Consider the following 17628-nt stretch of genomic DNA (forward strand, 5'->3'; position numbering starts at 1 on the left):
TGAAGAGCGAACATTAATTATGGGTTGAAGTGACTTGGTAATGAAGTTAAGGATTGAGTCGTGTCTCCAGGTGAAGCGATCAAGGTACTGTTCACAAATGACAATATGAAGGAGTGATTCATGCTTAAGGCAAAAGGAGCAATCAGGAGCGAGGAGCAAGGAGTAATAATAATAATAACAATAATAATGAAATTATAAATTTTTTTACAGCTGTTCATGTACATGTATGGATAAAGACAAAAGAAAGGAAAATCTGACAAACCTGTCTCTTTTAGCTGTGAATAATCTTCCAAGATCGTCTTCAGATCTGATGTGAGAAAAACCTAAAAAAGAAGTTTTTAATTGCATACATGTAGTCACAGACAAAACCATACAAGTACTTTATTCAAATTCATGTAGTCACACAGATAAGCATACATTTGGAGTGGAAACTCTCCTATCTGATAAGCAGACAGCTCTACTTACTACCGCTTTCACAAAACCCCGTTTCAACCCCTATATACACAAAGTCTGTATTTTTACCTTCCCGTAATCGGACATTCCTGTAAGCCACTGAAGACACTTTTAGGCTTTACAATATGATTTTGGCTTTGTTTTTAAGCTCTTGTAAGCGGAAATCCAAAATGAAACCTCAGTCTTCGCTGAATATTGTACAACTTCAAATCACTGTTCTTCACGATGAATTTTTATCAGTTTCAGTGTTGGTTATTTCATATACACATGCATCCCCCCAGTTACACTTCAAAAGACCACTTGAATTTTATGCGTATGACTAAATTACAACATTGTGAGAACAACATAATAGCTAAACAATAACAAACAGTTTTTTTTAACATTCCTAATTTTTATTTTTAGCTGTGTAAGCTGCTGTAATTAGCAGCCACTTAACACTTCTTACACCTCTAGAAGCTGCACACAGGAATCATTCTCCTAAGTAGCCACCTTTTTTGCGTCCCAAGGCTGTCTCCTTACACAAACTTCCACTGTACTAATAAAGATGTAATGGTAATAAAAAAGGTGCTAATGATGATGATAATGAGTCATCAAGGTAAGGACTTTGAACGAGAATTATGTGATTTTATATGACTTGTACAACCACAAGCTATGGCGGCAATGAAAATATTGACAAGAACCTTTCTTCAGTGTACCTGGTCCAAGTTATTGTTGCCATTGTGAAAAAGAGAGCATTCTTCCCGAAAAGAAGCACAAGTTCTGTGAAGTCCCTCCTCTGTCAAGTAACCTACAATAGGACAGACCATATACATTAGATTGTAAGACTTGTTAAAAAGATGATATATATAGCAAACAGCATGCAGTAATATTACTATAATAATTTTGTAAGATGAATAACAGTTTGCAGTGTACATTACATCTTTATTTAACCTTTCCAGCCCTGGTCTTTCATGCCAGTTCTTCCTTTTGGGCTGACACCTTGTTGCAGTAATGAGGCTGGTGTGTCTCAATCTCCCTAATCAAGCTCTGCCACCTGCAACCCACCAGCAGAGCCTTTCTTTCGCTTGCTTGATTTTAGTGTACTTGAGGAAGACTCAGCAAGACTTGAGTAAAATCTTTGTTGAGCATACGCGACATGTTGTTATACATAGGATATAGTTCTGAACCCAGGCCTAATAGCCATGTGCTTGCTATAGCAGGCTCGATTATGACCGTCAGTTTATTAATAAACAGATGCTCATGCTCAAAAAGACCAGTTTGACGAGAGAAAACATGATTAACTAGTCCAGAAGTTTGAGCTGTAGCGACCTCCATGGCTTGATTCAATTCAGGCAGAGCCTCTTTTTCTCGTTCTCCTTCAAAAAGACAAAAGGAGACTGCTCACAGGGTGGCACTCAGCTCCCTGGCACATTTAATCATGCCACATTGGTCAAGGCAGAGACAAAAGGAAGAACAGCCCCAAGTGATTTTGTTACAAATAGTTATGGTGAGTCCTGGGACTCGTCTTTTGAAAAAGTACGAGTCCCTGTCTAGAACCATTGAGTCCCAGTTCAAAAAACAAGGAGTCGCTGGGTCTTTTGTAACCACACAGTTAATCTGAAGACAGACTCCAAAATTCTTTATATCAGTTTACTGAAAAAAAAAATATAGTCCTTCTATTGTATTAGCACAACAAAGACTGAAAGAAATAAGCGTCGTTTAACAACAGCACAATAACAGCTACAGAAATCACACAAACAGGATATTCTACAAAAACATCTTCAGATCAATCGATCGACCAATCTTTGCCTCCTACATCTCGCCTCCTTGCTTCTTTGGGGATTTTTATGCGTCAGTGACACAGGATGCAGAGGTAAAAAAATCACTGAACAGCCAATTTCATAAAACCAGACACAGTTAAAGACGATAAGATGTGACCAGGAAAGTCAATAATATTATTATGTTGAGGGGGCGTGGGGGTACGAGGAAGGGCTCAGCTAAACTCATATACTAGATGTCTTGGATTTTACAGGTTCTAAAAGCACTGGGCACCTTTATTTTTCCTAGCCCACATATTTGCACTTAACAGAGGTAATTCTAACATCCTTAGAAAGCAAGGAATTCAGAAGAAAACTCGGCATATCCTAAGAAGCAAAATGATCCACTTTGTCAAAAGATTTCGGACCTTCTCATCATGAGAAAAGGCAGTAGTGAAAAACCATAGTAGTGCACTATTACAGTCAAAATATTCAGACACATCAAGACTCCCAAAAATCAACAAATCATGGTTTAGTGTCAATCATATACCAATCAGCATTCCTTACTTGGAACAAGGCTACCATAGAAATATTACAACAGTCAATGCGAAATTTAAGTGGCATTTTAATTCCTACAATCCTGATCAATCTGTTCTGCATTAACAAAAGTCATTCCCAAATAATAAATAGAACACACTGAGAATTTTGCCTGTACTTTACAATATTGCAAAAGGGTGGTCTACTAACCCGGGGGGCAGGGGGAGGAACTCTCGTATATGGACTACATAGGTACAGTGCAGCTCAGACATGAGCGCACATGCCACCTTGTGGGGCATGGTTTTTGAGAGTCTCAATCCTTAAATAGGGTATCATTTTGCCCATATTGGCATTATGTTCCCAAAATATATTGGAGTACCCAACCCAGGTTTGCTAAGGACTCTCAATCTAACAACCAGAGTCACTCTAGCACAAAGAAGCCTTTAATTCTCTTATGTTTAAGCCCCATTTCCATGTGATTGCTACAATTGCTAAGGATGGTTCAGTGATTACAGCAATCAGGTAGTAGCCTGCATGATAGACATTAATTTTTTTGTTTGTCAGGCGAGTGACAGCAAGCATGAAGTGAGCAAGGAGCGCCAGACACGCAAAACGGGGGAAGGCACAGAAAAAGTAAAGCCTGTCCATACACCACTGTTTGTGCTGTTCTGCCCCTGACACACCCCTAAATGATGAACCAATCACAACATTTGAACAATATATACTAACAAGAAAGTTCAAAAAGGTCAAATTGCTAATGAAAGAAAACAGCCATGTTTACTTTCTTTATCTCAAGAAAATTTGAAGTACTAATTATTATTCACTAGTTGCAGAAATATATCAGATGTTTGGCGAGTGAAGACTCAGTCTTCAAGGCTTTTTTAAAGACATTTAAGCCCAGTAGCTGTTTGGAGTCTTTGAGATCAGGAGAATGTCTTGTACAGTGATAAGCAAAGCTATTGACATAACCTGCGAAAACATCCATTTCTCCCCGCTCCTCGCCGCTGGGGACGTTTCGCGCGGAGGAACATCTGCGACTCATTGACAGAAATTCCATACTGATGACGTAAAATCTGTCCGGAATCTGGTCAGAAGCACTGATTGGTCGACAGAGTAGTTACATGGTTGTAGCTACTGTTTACGAATGACATTCTTGACAGACAAAAGACAAAAGGCCACAGAGGTCATATGTAAATGTGAAGAATCTCTAACAAAACAGTCAATATTTGTGGAATATAGTCTTCTCTAGAAGAATTATTTGAGTTTTGCTGGAGCTCTTTGGCAAATGAACACAACACTTTACTAAAATCAACGAGAAGACACATAAATTTATATTTGAAACTCCATGACTAAGTACTGGATTAATTATTATGTAAACATTGATCTGTGTCATCAGTATGGAATTTCTGCTGCTGAGTCACAGATGTTCCTAAGCACAAAACGTCCCCAGCTACGAAGAGCGAGGAGAAACAGATGTTTTCGCAGGCTACTATCGACAGGGCTATTGATAAAACCAGGAGCTGATAATCAGCTCCTGATAACACTGATTACAGCTGCCACCTATTTTTATTGATCCCTGAAAAAAGCAAAAAAAAACTTGCCTGCATTGCAAAGATAGTGACAATTCCAGGATATTTCATGGAGTGATTCACCATGATCCAGGCTGATCGGACAGAACAACTCATATGGGTCAGATCAAAACATTAACTTTAAAAGTGTTTGTTTATTTACTTTGATATATTGACTCAACAACGGATGGCTGTGATATAACATTGCACAGTACAAAACAAAATACAGAAGGAAAAACAAAAGAATCATCTGGAAAGTGTACTACTAAAACCATTTTACCGTTTCTAAAAACCACTGAAGGTTACCGGTAATTCTTTGTGGCAAGTTGCAAATAGATCGTCGTTTCTCTGTGGCATAAAACTTTTCACATCTTTAAGTTGAAGATTACTAATAATCAAGATTTGCAAATCTATATCTCAGAAGCAATCCAAAGCTCTATTCCTCAGTCATTCCTTTCACTTAAAAAAATAGCTGTTACATCAATAAACAGCTCTTGATCACATGATAGATTAGCTAATTGGACAGCTACATTCACCATGTGAACCTCGGAGGAGCACAAACAATGGTGTGTGGACAGGCATTATTTTTTCTGCACCTTCTCCCATCTCGCTTGTCTGGCACTCCCCCCTCGCTTTGCGCTTGCCTTCACTTGCCCGAAAAAAAGTGTAAAAATAACACCGGTGTCTCTAGTCCACTAATTGTAGCAACATCCAATTGCTATGTTATGTGTGATAGATTATGTACAATTCCTGGTCTTTCTCTTTGATCAAAGAAATGCATGGAATTTTATTGTAGTGATTATTATTATGGGAACAGTGCTTTAGCTTTGGTGGCCTCTTTGCACTCATACATCACTCGATAATATTTTTATTCACCCCGATTCATCAATGTTATTACTTTCCCTGTTGCAATAAACATAAGCTTAATTTACCATTACATAAGCTTACTGCTTCTTAAGCCTGGTTCTCATACGCCGCCGATGCACCTTCGACATGGCCGCTGGTATTGCCTGGGATACTGTTCCGATATGAGAACAGAAGTGGCCAGCAACATTGCTCATCTCAGTCTTCACCCCCGGCATGTCTGCGAAGTTGACTCAAGTTCAACTTCGCACGCATGCCGGCAGTTGAGCCCTGCACTGGCTCTAGTTGCCGGTGGCGCATGTTCTCATTCGTCCAAGAAGTGTCCCAGGCGGTACTGGCGGCTAAGTCGCAGATACATTGGCGGCACATGAGAACCAGGCTTTACCCTGGTCTAGTCGCAAGTAGTAGTGCAAGCTTGGTATTTTCTGTGTGATACGTTACAAAAATATCATGGGTGAGTTAAGCTTGAATGACCATGAATAAACCTCGGTTTAAACATGAATTAAGGTAGCAAAATCAGCAGAGTGAAATCATCGATTACGCTGCTGATAAAAATGTGTATATAGTATACAATAAGGGACTTGATTTATCACGGTTTGAAGCTACGAACTTCGAGCACCGCTTTCGATTCAGATCCTTCGATATTCGACATCAAACACCCATCCCGTCTGTTAATTTCGATCACTTTATAAACTTACCTAGTACTAGCTTTGCCACTATGCAGCCTTCGATCATTTTCTGACAGATCGGCAGTATGCAGGCGAAAAAACAGACATAAACAAAGATATTTTTCTGCGACTTTCGCGCGCGAAGTCACATTTCCGAAATGAGCATGTCCTGGACGCGAATGTGTTCCAGAGTACTGCAGGCTCTCAATACTGGGTGTCTATGTATAAGCCTTAATGGAATGTCTTGTCATTTGACAGGGGTATCAGGTGTATTTTAGATCTGATGCAATGACTGCAATTTGTCATATTTATTTAAGATAATCAGGACATAGCAAAAACTGTCTGAGGAAAAAAAAACTTTTGATAATCTTTAACATTTCTTTAGTGTTACTTTTATCCCGAATCGGACCATTTTTTTCGCAGATTAAGTCTGCTGGAAAAACGTCTGACAAAAATCATGATAACACTCACGCAATTGTACAGGTTGCCAAGGAATTTCCCGCGCGCGAAGATGCAGCGAAAAAAGCAAGTAGAATGTAATATTTGACTAGTTACGTAAGAACTCCATTATATTTTGCTTGTTATTACGGCAGATAAGCGGCTTCAGCTAAAAAGGAAGAGAACTTCACCTTCGAAAGGCTAATGTTTTCTTTCATCAGGTGAAATATTTCCGACGCGATTTTTTATAATACAAATAGCCTGCGTTTCCCCTTCCTTGCGAATGTATTGCTCGGTTGATATTGGGCCCCTCCAGGTATGAAGTAATTAATACAAAAAAGAACACAGCCATGTACAGATATAGCGTGGTTTTAGCCATGCGTGACCCAACAAAACAAAGACTACAAGACAAAGCAGCGGAAATGTCTGTCCTTCAATCAGTGCGCCCGGATAAAAAGGTGCAATTTCTTATCGTTTACCACACAAAACCCTTCTTGAATCTCATTTTTCCGTCCCCTCTGGTCATTTGGAATAAAAGATACGTGATGTGTAGTTATAACATTCATTAATGAGCGCGCCAGACGTACGCAGAAAACTGGAAATTGATTGCAAGCGAAGAAATATAAAACGCGAGGAATTAAAATACACCATGACAGACTTGACCTACACTCATGTGCTTTGCCATTTAAGTCACGAGATGGAGACAATCAAGGCACTTCAATACGACAGCTGATTTGATATTCCCAAGGGCCAGCCGAACTGATATCGTTCGTTTGAACTAAATGACACTGGAAAACAAAGGGGGCTTTGTACTCAGGGAGAGTACAACAATTGAACCTGTCTTCTCTGCGGGTAACATTCTAAAGTGACAATAACCCAATCCTTTAGTGAGCTCTTTGAATTTGCATAAATTTTACCAACAGAAACCCACGATGCAAGCACATGGAAGTGATGTGCTTGTTTGAATTTCAAAGATAACATTACAGACAGCCTCAAGAATAGAATGTGAAAAAAATATCCCTAACTGCAAGCACCTGTAGTAGGAAAGAAGCAAAATGCATGAAAACGCCAGTATTTATTCTATTATTTTCTGTGGTGTAGTTTGCAACCTTGGTATTAATGAAATTAATAAATGAGAAAACTGCCAACAGAAAATAATTTATTGTCTTCAATACCATAAATATAGGCATATAGCATTGACATATATATGTATATTTATATATAATTTTTGTGACACAGTGGCCACAACTTCTTGCAACCAATATAACTAAATTCTAAAGAAGTCTTGCCCTGTTATAATAATTCATATTCACAATATTACAAAGCACTGCTATTGAATCTATAGCCTGATACAATTCAATTTCTCTCAGAATAGCTATAGGCTTCTTCTAGATATACCAACTTGTTGATCAGCCCTTTGTAACATAAGAGCAGAAATTATTTTGGCAAACACGCAGCAAACGGACAATAACTTTAAGAAAAATTCTATAAACTGTACAACTTAACTCCATTTAAAAATAATGCTGTCAGCTGGTATAAAATGTACAAGTACAAATCTTTTTCTAGACAGGATTGCTGCCACAAAGCCAAACGTATCACAAAACACTCAAAACTGACCAACACTATTTTTACTGTCAATATATTAAAACATTAACTTTAGAGTGACCAGAGTTTTACACAAAATAAGCCTGAATCAAAACTCCCAGACCAACAGCCACTACTGGTACTCATGTCGAACCTAAATAGACTTCCAACAATTTTCAAAAAACAGAGAACTTGGAAAACCTTATTTATATCAACCGAATGATTCCTCTGACCTTTCTGGCAAAGAAAACCATTACAGGGTAATTCAATACATGTACAAAAACAATTTCTCCAATAACTGTAGTATTATTACAGTTAAAATACTGCTTTTAGAGATGAGAATAGAGCGATATCAATAGCCTTATGTATTATCAATAAAAATGTGTAACAATAGTAAGCATGTCAGCAATCAAAAGGGCTCTATCTTTTAGCACAGATGTGAAGTAATTCCCACATATGTGCCATAGCACCTATCTGACCAGGCTACACTGCACACCTGAGGTGTGGAAGATTCTTCAGCTGTGATTTTCTGCCAAATACAGGATTCAATAGGACATCAATATTCTACAGATACACCAAAAGTAAAGAATATTCAGGCAGTCGTTGACCCTGAAGGTGCAGACTTCAAGGGACGGATTCACAAGATCACTTTCATTTTTAGAACAAGCGTGTAGTCCTTAATTAGTTCTGCTACAAAATCTCAGTATATGTACAATAGGTTAATCTTTAAATCAGTACAAACCACTGCGTAGCTCCCCTACATTAGGTATCTGATTAAAAAACTGTTCTATGTTTATATCAAAGCCACCATCTTTTAGTTCGTCATAGATTATCCTTTCAATGTCACAATCCAGATCTCCATTGAAATTGTCCATATCCAGTTCTAAATCACTTGGGAATTTCTCGTTCATAAACTCCAGCTGGTTATTATTTGTTGTCCTGAATTCCCTGTTGAATGGATTCCCCTGCTGGTGCAAGGGATGTAGTCCATTTTCCTGCTGCATCATAAGCGAGGCCGGTGTAACTTGCTGCTGTTGTTGCTGAAGGTATCGAGGTTCTGCTATGTAATTAAAGCTCTGGTGATTTTGTGGTAACCCATTAACACAGGGGTTACTATTAGCAAAGCCAGTGGCGTGAAAATTCTGATACAAATTTTCTTGAGTTTGTTGAACCTCCATGTCTTGGTCCTCACAGTATATATTATTTACCCTCACAGGGGTACTGCTCTGCCGGGGTGCCGACAATTCTTGTCGAAAGTTCCTCTGATAATGGGATTGTTGCAACGGAGCTTGCGAATACGATCGCAAATTACCAAACACAGGTTGAGGGGCGGCGATAGTTTGCGGGGGGAGTATCTCTGGACTGAGAGACTGTTGCGGGTGTTGAATAGGTTGTAAATATCCACTGCTATTGTAGCCAGTGTCAAAGCTGTTTGATGATATGCTAGAAGTGATACTGTTCGATACAGCCATGCCGCTAATGTCACTGTGAGGTTCGGACGGAAGTAGCTGAGGTTGTACTGGCGTCAAAGTTTGTTTTAATCTGTTGTTATTTTCAGCGGCAAACGAGTTCAAAGTCATCGAGTCAGCCATTTGCGACAGCTCATCGGCTGCGGAGTTTGGATTGTTAACCATACTGAAATTATTCGGAGGCATAGGATCCTCGCATAATTCGAGTTCATCTCCATGAGCTGGTATAGGCGACAATCGACCACCAAGACTGCTGACTGTCGAGGCATTCGACGAAGTTCGCGGTCTGGCAAAACTGTCACCAAGTGGAAAAGGTAATGGCGATTCAGTTTCTGGAATTGTAAGCAAAGAATCTGAGCTCGAGCTATTAGTCGGCGAAACATTCCCCGGAGAGTTGGCTCGGTTTGCATCACGCGCCCGGCTAACTGACAGGCGAGGACTAGAAGGCGAGTCGCCGTCTTCTTCTTTAATTTTCTCCTTTCTCGATCGTCCGCGCTTTTTCTCTGATTTTGGAGCAGAGTCCAGTGAGCCTGAACGTCGCCGACTCGTTTTACCCCCTTTGGCATCAGGATTAAGCATCCACCACGAACTTTTGCCATTGCCTTCGTTCTGAACCCTGACGAATTTGCTGTGAAGGGATAAGTTGTGGCGTATTGAATTCTGCAAGGAAAAGCGAGACAAGAGAAAAATCACTGTTAGGCACTGTGTTACTTTAGGTATACAATGCGTCGAAAGTGAAATTAGGGAGCCAGTCAGCTGTTAAAGACGGCAAATCAAAAGATAGACTGCATACGAGGAAATGACATTTAAGCTTACCTTCCAACCCGCCGAACTATTACTATCTCCCTTGTCTCTAAAATAGGGAACTGTGTTCACCATCCAGTCATAAATCTGTGACAGTGTCAGCCGTTGCTCTGACGAGCTCTGAATCGCTTGAGTTATCAAGTCTGCATACGACAAGTTTCCCCAAGCATTTTTTCGCGAACTTTTCTTCGGCCCCTCGCTTGTGCTGAGCTGTTTCAAGCTAGGCTGATCGACATCACGTTCGGGTTTTGTAAACTCCGAAGGGTCTGGGAGGGGCCATGTATTCGAGCGAGGACGGTTGTCTCGCCTTTCCTCTAGGATCCCTGACTCGTCCAAGACGCTCATAACCAAGCCACGACAAATGAAACAAAACGTTAACTCGACACACTACAACTACCTCGGCGATTCCAGAGAGCGAATTTTTCATCCAACACGCCGCCAGTTCGCTATATCAGAAATCGATTCCTGCGTGACGTCAGCGGTGTTGTCATGGGTGATAATATTTGGTACAATGATTGGCTAGTGATTCCCTTTGAGTGACGTTGAACCCGCCTATTAATTGGAACCAATGGTGCTAAAGTACTTCCCTCGAAAATTGACCAATGAAGAGCCAAGGTGCTTCAATGTACTGCTGTTCGCCCACGCGCGTAATTCTTTTTGTTATCATTCTTTCGAACTTTGATTATATTGTAATTTTTGTCAGCGAACTGGAAACTCTTTGCTTTAATATATCGGGGAACCTCACGCGACATTCTCTATAGAAAAATCACGACCGTCGTTCGATGAAAATCACGGCGCTTGTCATGGCAAAAGGGGAAAGTTAGTCGAGTATGAACATACTCAAAAGTGGGTCTCAATTTTCGCATAAAATAGACGGGCTCTCACGTCATAGTGAAGTATCATATTTCCTGCCTTGCAAGCTCGACACTCGAGGCCACCGGAAGCATATATTAAGAGTGCGGTTTCACTACAGTTGGGCAATTACATCGGTATGAATTTGTCAAGAACAAAAATGCCTTTTAGAATGTGTCAATTGCTTGTTTCATTCTGTTGAACATGTGCGTTTCTAGTGTTTACATTGTCCACTAATTGTATTAGTACCTTCCACTTAGTCCGATCACAGGTTGTTTCAAATTCCAGAAAATTTCACCCGTTTCACCCTAATTTTCTCTTACGGGTGGCTGCATAAAGAAACCGTAATTGACTGGTTATAACTTTCTAGCTTGGCGACAAACATGGGACATAAATAATTTAATGGCAGACTGGCGCAACTAAGGCAATATACTCTGCACTTTCTTGATTTCCGGATAAAAATTTTTGGCTACGATGCGAACCAACCCCACTCGATCAATAAACTTAGATATACCTCCCTTGACATTCACCTTGGTTATCACGCTTGATCACGCATCAGTAAAACTATGGCATCTTTGCCTTTCCAATTCGTCTCGCCCAAATGTCGTGAGAAATTAAAAGTTTCCTACTAATCTTCTTTAAAATGCATAGAGCTAGCAATAATGTAAAGAGGCCACTTTTCCCTATTGTCTGGCTAAATTTTGATGGAGTTGAGCTCTCTCGGCCCGCTATATATTAAGCTATGCTCTCTCGGTCTTTTATCTCCGATAAATGGTTTTGGTTATGTAGAACAAACCGTCGATAAATGTTTTGTTGGTTCCTATAATTAAATTTATGATAAAATTTCGTGCCTCCGTTATCTTAGTGATTTATGAACTGGTCAAAGGAGCAAACATTATATGAGGGCGTGCCAGTGGTGCTGCTCTAATCTTGGTTAATCGCTTCGATTTTCGGCCGCAATTTTTTAGCTGTGAGTTATTTCTTAGGATCTCAGATCTCAGCCAACAGTTTGTTAAAAAAGGAAACTTAATTTTTCAGCTGAAATTCTAGCCAGTTCTCAACCCATCCAGTACAGCCTCTGGACCCTGTTAAACACTGAATCGAACTCATTAGCAAGGTCTTGTGACCTCTATAATTGGAAAAGCATCAAGCAAAAATGATCCGCACTAGAAATACTTATAATACTGACCATTAGCAGCGTTAGTCCAGTATAAAACCGGAAAAAGAGAAACGACGCTCCTTTATAATTTTAAGTGCACAACTTAGTTTTTTAAACCGACTGCGTTTAATAGAGGTTAAACCACTTTTTGCCGACAGGTCGGATCATTGAACCGGTCAGGCACTTCACGTCAATTAGCATGAAACGTTGTTGCGTGAACGAGTAGGAAGAAAAAGTCACCTGGCTTTGACAGATAATAGGAAAGTATGATAGCTGTATTGATGGCGAATAAATGAAAACAAGTAGTACCAGGTATTGACTGCTGAATGACAGTAAAAAAAATTCAATATATACAAAATGCGACAATGATGTACGTGATGTGCGATGACATGAATTCTGTTTTGCGTAACCAAACAGGGAATGAAGCATTTGGAGTCTGCAAACACGCTCTAAATCAAGAAGGAAATTTAAAGACGCAAGTAGGATCATTAACTGAAAAATACTGACACTCCTCTGCTTAGATATGACGTAACTTGTTACATGATTATGTCAGCACTTTTAAAAATTCAGCCATAATTTATTCAAGAATGTAGAGTCAAGTATTGACGTATTGGTAAAAATTTTGTAATTGTTGCAAACGGTGAAACTTAGTGGGAAAAAAGTAATTAATTTGTTGTTTTTTTTTTTTTACAAAGCTTCATAGGAGCATACCGTTTCACACAGCTGTTTCCCGCTGCTATGCCTTTCGCGGGAGGTAATTTCGATTGCTTTTAAAACCGGGAAACTTTGCCAAGCTCAATATAAATCAGTAAGCGACTTATGCGACCGTCAGGTTGAAATATAATTTTTAAAAAAACAAATTAGGGCATACCATTTTATCACAGTTTCCCGTGCTTTAAAAAAAATGTTTTAAGCCTGGGTAAAGAGCCTTTCAGCAGTTTGTTAGCAATTAAGGAGAATACCGGAATTTACACGTTAACGATTTGTTGTTGCAATACTGGCTTCAATGAGGGTCGACGTACCTGCCTTATCATAACCCAAAATACATTATCATAAGTATTCTAAGGCGTCAAAGAAGGGTCTCGCTTGTAAAAAAGTCAGTAAGAGATGGATCACACCGGCCCTAAAAAAACATCCATGGAATAAGATTGTCACTATTGACGTTGAATTATTACGTTATTTGCTAATTTCTACTAGTCATCAGCTGCTGGTCCATAAGTACAAGTCCAACGCGAATAATATAGCTTTTAATTTTTAGATATCTTTATATATTTAGAATGTTTATTTATAACCAAAGCTATATTTTTTTCTTCTTGACTTCTTCTTATAAGCCACATACCCTTACATTTTGTGGTATATGGTTTTCAAGTAGGTTCCCCCAGTAAAGCAACTCGATTCAAGTGACAAAATATTTTCCTCTTTGAGTCTTTCCTCGCCCATTCCCGTGGGTGAATCGCGTGGGCTACTCGCGTGTGCAGCTGCAATAACCAGCGTACGTGACCTGCCCGCGGACTGAATCTACAAACGGAAGTCCGCAAGCTTAATGTTATCAATCACAAATTGTATACGAATCTCAGCTAAAATCAACCAAACGCCGATTTAGTTGGAGTTTATCGATTATCCACCTGCCTTCCCGCGTCATTCGCGATGTTGATACATTTCGAATGACGTTAGAGATTCAAATAAAAGAAAAAGGAAAATTTTGAGTCGGGAAATAGGGGATTTTGGATCACGGCGTCGGTTCTTGATGAGACCTTTTATCAATCAAAATCTCTTAAATTTAATTTCAAACAACTCAGAGGTTATACGCGTAGGAATGTTTGTCTTATAACCTTCATCTGTAGTTTAAAACTGAAAAAAATAGATATGAACCAATCCCAAACAGATATCGTGCCAAACACAAGCAGCCGGCTTCAAACGCGGGAAAGTATTTTTCGGCGCCAGATTTTCCAGCCAGTCAGTAAAGCGTAGGATGGAAAAGTCAAATCGGTATCAGCGCAATCCGAGCATTTGAAACTACTGAACGCCTTCTTTCTATTTTTAAGGTTAAATATAATAAAAGAACTTTAGACTCGGGTACAGTAGTATTAAATGCATTCTGCGACGGCTATACTGGCGTATGTTACAAATCCATCCTAAATATACACTAGTACTACTATGAAATGGGCCTTAGTAGCTTTTATATCCCCCATTGAAGGTTTGTGTTGCAAACCGAAATATCAGGGAAATATAATTCACCATTTTATTTTTGTTTTCTTTCTTTATTTTTCAAATCACTCTTCCTGCCTTAAGGATCAGTTTACTGCTCTTATTTTAAAATTTGATACGGAAGATTTTACAGATCCAGGCCTACTAAATATCCGGCTGACCCTCACTGGTTTGTCGTTGTGGTTTTGCCTTCATGCACAAGTGTTTCATATACAGTTGGCCTCCTAGCTACGGTGGCAAAACTAGGAAAATATATTGATAACAGTTGCATGCACTATTAATCAAGCTTTGTGTCCTACCGCACTTGGAATATCGGGCACGGAGCGGACTGAAAAGTAAGAAACTTTGTTGAATGCAGGAAATACTAAGAGCTATGAAGAGTTACTTAGCCTCGGCCTCTATATGTTCAGTAGAGCATCGGAGGAATGTTGTTTATAGCACTTTCTCTAGTTTATACTGATACAAGTTGGTTAATGGTCCTCACCTTCACATATATCTAGCTTTCTAAGGCCATGCAAAAAAAGAACAATGTACAACAATTTATGTATAATAGTTAGTGACATAACTGGAAAATACTGGAACAATCTACCAAACTCCAACTTAGCCTGTACACAAACGTTGTTTTATTTTTCTTTTCAAAACATCAGCGAGCGAAGCAAGCGCGCGAGAATCACTACCCCCTTCGCTGGTGGTCAATAAATCCCCTGCGGTTTATATTTTATCACCCGCGCTCGACAGACTTTGAAGAGAAAATAGAAAATAAAGGGTCTGTGAACAGGCTAACTCTAACTATAGTGAAACATTTTCTAGTCCATTACTCTTCTTCGAGACTATGCATCAGTAGTACAGTAACACTTCAACGGATATAGATAAACCGTCCTGCTTCTGATATTTTCCCCTTTTTAGGGCAGAAGGCTCTGTTAGTTTAATTTTTTGCTTAATTTCGTATATCTGTATTTCTACACTCAGGCTTAGTTTTATCTCTATTAGTTATAAATTAGTTTTTCGATCGTTTTTCAACCCGATGAGCCTTTACCTCGTCCTTCACGTTGACTAATCTTCGACATCAAGCAAATGATTTGACGATCACTATTACTATTATAATAGTGCGGGACTCTTGTGCCATTGTTTTGGTTTTCAAGGCCGGCGCTTTTCGCTACTAGTGGGCTACAACATATAGCCTAGTAGTAGCTCAACCAATCAGAACGTAGCATTGATAATAGACCACTAGTTGGATTTTACTAATGTGATAATGTGATTCATTTTCCGCTTTGTGGCAGGCACAGACTTGTTCGAATTTTTGTACAAAAAATACACGGAGATGGCTCGGGATGATTCCCGTCGTAAGTAAGTTAATATGCAGGACAGTTCCAAATATTCAAGTAGAGTAGGATTAACCATAAGTTAAGCTGGTGTTTTCTCATACTCACGTCGCATTCTTAATTAAGTCACCTTCAAATGAGCAAATAATTAACTGCTGTTTATTGTGAAAAGTGTCAAGAAGGTATATAAAGCGCAAGAGAATTGTAAAACAGTAGTCTACTTAAACCAACCCGTTGTTTGATACTGATATGGCTAGCCTGCGTAGCAAGCGTTTCCGTTTGGTTTCGGAGCAAAGAAAGACCAAGGAACGGGATTCTCGCCCACCCCCTCCCTGCTCTTTTACTTGCGCCATTTTTCGCGCGGTCTTTGACTCTCGTTCCTCGTTCTTTGCTCCTAATAACCGCACGGAAACGGTTGCTACGCAGGCTTTGATATGGCGGATATAGTTAGATATGGAAGCCCCCTACATCGCCGGTAAAACGTGATTTCAGATACGTAGATTTTGTTTAAAACTAAAAGATGAATTCCGTTGGCTCTAAGATCAGATTGCTTATAACGCGATTTGTAAGTTTTAATCTTCATGATTACAGACCCTGGCTCAAAAGCTTAAAAACAACGTACGTATACACCCTGCTCCTCGCGTGCACGTACAGGAACTCACGTATGAGCTAGTCTTGCTCGGTGCGTCCGTTCACCATAGTGGTACACCAAGTCTGGCTGATCTACAAAAACCCTGGATTGAACAATATTTTTATAAAACAGCATAGATCTTTTTTCAAAACCACTATTGTGGCTATGATTTGACCCTCACGTGATTATTAAAAATTAATTCAGAATCATCCACCGACAAGACTCCCAACTGAGATGATATCCGCATGGAAGCACGTCTCGTTCGTTGGCTTGTACAAAGCATAAGATTTTACGCCAGTGTGGTTTTGTAACATTACAACTTAATTATCTTTGTAAGTTTTGAATGAATTTTCAGTCCTTTTAAATTTCTGGATGCCAGGGAGAGTGGACGTAATCAGTGGCAGGAGTTAGCAGGCCGTCACGTTCCAAGTCTTAAGGCTACCAAACGTCAACAAATGTTTCGTCTACCGGCTATGTTAATTAGCTTTTACAGCTTCTTCACCTTGAAGTATATATTGCCTCTACTTTTTTCTCTTCATACCATGGGAAATTGTCGCGCGGTCTGTTTCGCTGAAGGCCTGAAAATATTTGCTCTCCTTGGTTAAGGTGCAATACCGGCTGCAATACCAAGTTACCAACACCCCCAGATGGCTAGACATGGCTTGATATCACGTAAAAAGACTGAGTTCTTTTGCGTTATATTGGACCGGACTAATTAGCTATGAGTCAATGACACGTACGCTTAAAAATCTTTTTGCTACATAGGCAACTTATTAAATGCAAATAGATTACTGGTAAATATTTTTTCTCACACAATATCAAATGGAGGCAAAAAGGAGGTGTAGCTTACCGTTAATTGAAACAGGAAATATTTTGCTAAAAACACAGATCACAATATTCTTACAGTCAAACATCCATAATTTAAAGGCTTAAAATGAGTCCCAAAATAAACACGCTCAAGTCATGAAAAAACCGAAAAAACGTGCTCTTATTGACTACGGTGTTATAACAACTGTATCATATCTTCTGCGATGCTTGGCGAATGTTGTTAACTGATAAAATCATTCACGCTACATTGTTTGTTCACGTCTTTTTCACTTATATTTGAACTGAATTTAATCATCAACTCGCGTTAAATCATTTAAAAGAAAAACAAATGTCATTAATTAGAACTTGGTAAACTTCTCTAATCTGTTCAAAAGAGTTACTTTTTTGTCGCAGAAGAGTCCACGGAAAAGATTCATTCAAATTAAACGTGTCACAATTTAACGAATAGTGGAGCTCAAAGCAGGCTTGTTGATCTGTTATTATTAGCTACAGTTTCACTCAGATCTC

At 39.3% G+C, this 17628-nt stretch overlaps 2 protein-coding genes across 2 annotated transcripts in view; both read right to left on the reverse strand.

The window, feature by feature from the left end:
* Nucleotides 1-6201, reverse strand: part of LOC140922446 (uncharacterized) — a 28296-nt gene extending 22095 nt beyond the window's left edge. The window contains exons 1-3 of the mRNA XM_073372434.1: nt 5857-6201; nt 1149-1240; nt 263-323 (exon numbers count right to left, since the gene is read on the reverse strand). Coding sequence (XP_073228535.1) covers nt 263-323; nt 1149-1240; nt 5857-5893 — 190 coding nt within the window. The 5' untranslated portion in view covers nt 5894-6201. The remainder of the gene's footprint in view (nt 1-262; nt 324-1148; nt 1241-5856) is intronic.
* A 1205-nt stretch (nt 6202-7406) lies between these two features.
* On the reverse strand, nt 7407-10562 carry LOC140922457 (forkhead box protein O3-like). The gene is made up of 2 exons (XM_073372444.1): nt 10134-10562; nt 7407-9977 (listed from the first exon to the last, which is right to left on the reverse strand). The coding sequence occupies exons 1-2, from the start codon at nt 10464-10466 to the stop codon at nt 8580-8582; spliced, it is 1731 nt and encodes a 576-aa protein (XP_073228545.1). The 5' UTR covers nt 10467-10562; the 3' UTR covers nt 7407-8579.
* Between the last annotated feature and the right edge of the window lie 7066 nt (nt 10563-17628).

Source organism: Porites lutea, chromosome 1 (assembly GCF_958299795.1).
Source record: "Porites lutea chromosome 1, jaPorLute2.1, whole genome shotgun sequence".
NCBI classification, from domain to species: Eukaryota; Metazoa; Cnidaria; class Anthozoa; order Scleractinia; family Poritidae; genus Porites; species Porites lutea.

Excerpts from the sequence above, each read along its gene's own strand:
- LOC140922457 (XM_073372444.1), bottom strand. The coding sequence starts at position 10,466 with ATGAGCGTCTTGGACGAGTCAGGGATCCTAGAGGAAAGGCGAGACAAC. Across the intron at positions 9,978-10,133 it reads ATAGTTCGGCGGGTTGGAAG|AATTCAATACGCCACAACTT; the intron begins GTAAGCTTAAAT and ends TTTTCCTTGCAG.